Source organism: Oculina patagonica, chromosome 6 (genome assembly GCF_052425735.1).
Source record: "Oculina patagonica isolate OP01 chromosome 6, crgOcupat, whole genome shotgun sequence".
In the NCBI taxonomy this organism is placed as follows: Eukaryota; Metazoa; Cnidaria; class Anthozoa; order Scleractinia; family Oculinidae; genus Oculina; species Oculina patagonica.
This window is the reverse complement of record NC_135763.1, coordinates 28,640,742-28,644,081: the sequence shown is the minus strand read 5'-3', so window position 1 is coordinate 28,644,081 and position 3,340 is coordinate 28,640,742. Positions and strand designations below refer to the sequence as shown.

General features: G+C 40.0%; 1 protein-coding gene across 1 annotated transcript; it reads left to right on the top strand.

Annotated features, from left to right (window-relative positions):
• Positions 1–495: 495 nt before the first annotated feature.
• On the top strand, positions 496–3,340 carry LOC144656934 (extracellular calcium-sensing receptor-like). Its single transcript, XM_078517194.1, has one exon. The coding sequence runs from the start codon at positions 564–566 to the stop codon at positions 3,231–3,233; it is 2,670 nt and encodes an 889-aa protein (XP_078373320.1). The 5' UTR covers positions 496–563; the 3' UTR covers positions 3,234–3,340.

The window sequence follows — 3,340 nt, the reverse complement described above, 5'->3', positions numbered from 1 at the left end:
CCCCCCCCTCCCCTGTATCATACATAATGAATGCAGCCAAATTGCACGAGAAACTCCTGCTCCGTTTACTTAGTTCAGAGTCACGTCTTTTATTAATTGGCCGAAAACTCCTGCTCGTTTTAAATTGGTCCATATATTAAAAAAAATGAACTGCCTTATTAAAATACAGGGGCACCTAGCAGACCGTTTCTTTATAAATTCGGGTAATAGTATTTTGGTCCCTAAAATTTTCTGAAGTTTGAAAGTTCCGCTAGCGTATCCGATACACTTTTCTTAGCGTTTAAAAATAAGGCTTTAAATCGCACAAAAAGGACACTTATAACTTACTTCTGCTCTGTGTACTTAGGCTACTCACACATTTTTTAATTGGTTAAAATATCTGTGAAACTTCTGCTCTGTTACTCGCGTCCGTCTTTAGACGAAATGACGAAATTACGACAGCGACATGCGGACCATTCTTAGTTACGACATGACAAACTTTGAAATTGAGACGGGAAAAATGTATACCTACCCTAAATGGGCCTCCCTTAAGCAACTGTCTGTAGCAGCATTTCCATCTGTACATGCAAACAGCGCCATATCTTTACTCGAGCTGCAGCCTTACACTTGCGATCAATAAGGTAACTATTCAGACGGTGAACATTATGAGTTTATTACACTGTCTCGCCGTTTTGTTGTATTTCTGGTGTTGTGTTGTTGTTCAAGCCGCGTATAGACAAGGAGATGTCATGCTAGGTGGATTATTTAGTATTCACCAGTTGAAAGAAGAGTCAGAGGGCCAGTGTGGTGAGATTGATATCAAGGGAGTGGGATTCGCTGAGGCGATGATCTTCGCCATTGAAAAGATAAACAACGATTCAAATCTACTTCCCAACATTTCTCTTGGTTATGATATACGGGATTACTGCGAAGACGTCACAAAAGCATCGCGACTCACTTACGAACTTTTTAAAGACCAGTGTGGGGCGAATGTTACACAAAATAAACCAAGAAAGCAATCAATCGCAGGCTTAATTGGCCCAAGCGAATCTCGTTTAGCATTAGTTATCGGTGGATTTCTTCAAATGCTTAATGTCTCTGCCATCAGCGGAACCACAACAAGCCCTGAACTGAGTTCATATAGCTACAAACATTTGTATCGAACAGTGCCTCCAGATACCTTCCTTGCAAAAGCTATAGCCGACATCATAGTTCACTTCAACTGGAGCTATGTAGCCGCTGTTGGAATCGACGACTCGTATGGAAGAAATGGAATATGGTCACTGGTGAATGAAGCAACATCTAGAAAAAACCCGTTTTGCATTGCTATGACAGAATTTATACCCTTTGAAACTCAGTTTTTGAGCATGATGAAAATCGTTAAAAAGTTGAAAGAGTTCGAAAACATCAAAGTTGTCGTCTTGTGGTTATACGGCAGCTATCAAATGAACTTTTTTACAGAAGTGAACAGACAAAACCTCACAGGGCGAATATGGGTTATAAGTGAAATATATCTAAGTTCGAGTTCAAGAGTAAAGGATTTTCTCCGTTCAAGCTTTTCTACTCTAAATGATTCCATGGCATTCCAACCTCACAACTTTAAGGACGGAGGATTTAAAAAACGCTTAAAACATCTTTTGAATTTCAGGGGTATTCAAAAGAAACTACCGGAATGGTGGAGTGAGCTAATCGATCTCACATGGCACTGCCCAACCCAGACAGATAATACCTTTAGCCAAAATCACCAAAACGTACAGTGTTCAGATGTTACTGTTGATGAAATGTACAGCTCCTATATTCCATACATCATCGACTCTGTATATTCCGTGGCACATGCTTTAGACATCTTAACACAAGACACCAACCGTTGTGGCACAACTGATAACAACTGTCGAGGGACGCCTAATACGAATCTTTATGGTCTGGAAAGATTTCTCCGCAGAGTACATTTTACTGGTCTGACAGGGAAAATAATGTTTGATGAATATGGCGACAGGGGTTCGGCCTTTTATGATATTGTCAATTTCCAACAACAAGAAGAGTCTAATAGTAAAGGCCTGAAGCAAGTTCTTGTAGGAGAGTGGCGGGAGTCTGAAGAACGTGAAAAACGATTAAGTTTTTACAAAGAACTGCACTGGAACTCTCCAAGTGGTCGCCCTCCAAAATCTGAATGTTTGGACCAATGTTCAGTGGGAACTAGAAAAGCTGTCACTTCGCCTTGTTGTTGGCAGTGCGTTCCTTGTCCCCGCGGAACTATCAACCCGATTCCTGGATCCGAAAGCTGCATCGAATGTCCCAGAGGGAAACATCCTAATGACCATAGGTCAGAGTGTGTAGACTTACCTTCAGCAAACTTTAAGTATTCCAGTGTAGGAGGAATAGCTGTTCTTGTATTTGTTGCCTGTGGTATCATTGTTACCCTGTTTTCATTCTGTGTCATGTGTATATTCTGGAACACTCCTATTGTCAAGGCATCTAACAGGATACTAAGCCTGTTTCTCCTTCTAACTATTCTCTCGCTGTTGTCTTTGGCATTCATTAATCTATTTGAACCTACAGAAACATTTTGCAAGATCATTTACCCATGGCGGTACGTAACGTACAACCTGTGTCTTTCACTGCTGCTGGTGAAAGTATTGCTCATTTCCAGCGCTTTCCAAGTTCCATTAGTGCAAAACTTTACGATCAACTTATCATCCAGCAGAACACAAGCAGTGATCATAATAACGCTGCAAGTGTTCTTTCTGATTGCGTTGCTATCTTGGTTGCTTCTGGATCCACCTGTTGATATAAAACACATTTATCCAGAGCATCATACTTTTATTCACTGCAAGGCGTACAGCATGTTAGTTGGTAAAAGTATTTTTTTAGTAACATGCTCTTTCATTTTCTTGCATATGTCACTTTGTGCATTTTGTTCCTTTAAGGTTAGGAACATTCCAGAAAACTTTAGTGAGGCCAAGCGAATAGCATTTGCCATGTATATATTTTTCATTTCTTTGCTTGCTTATCACCCGGTAGAGTTCTTTATGAGTGGATGGTATGTGACTGTCGTGGATTGTGTGACAACACTGTTGAGTGGTTACGGTTTCCTCTGTTGTATATTCTTGCCAAAGATATATATCATCCTCTTAAGGCCGGAGCTGAACACTTTAGCTAGTGTACGTCGGGAGGTAACTCGGTTCTCGTTTGAGGCAAGTTTTGTCCATGTGAATCCCGCATTTGATGGTTCTATCCAGCAAAGCCGACTATAACCACATAAAAAAAGTATATAAATTTTCGTGAATTTAAATATGTAGGCTACAATTTATTGTAAAATTAACTTTACTACAACTTTTATAGACCAAAAAAAAAAGGAAAA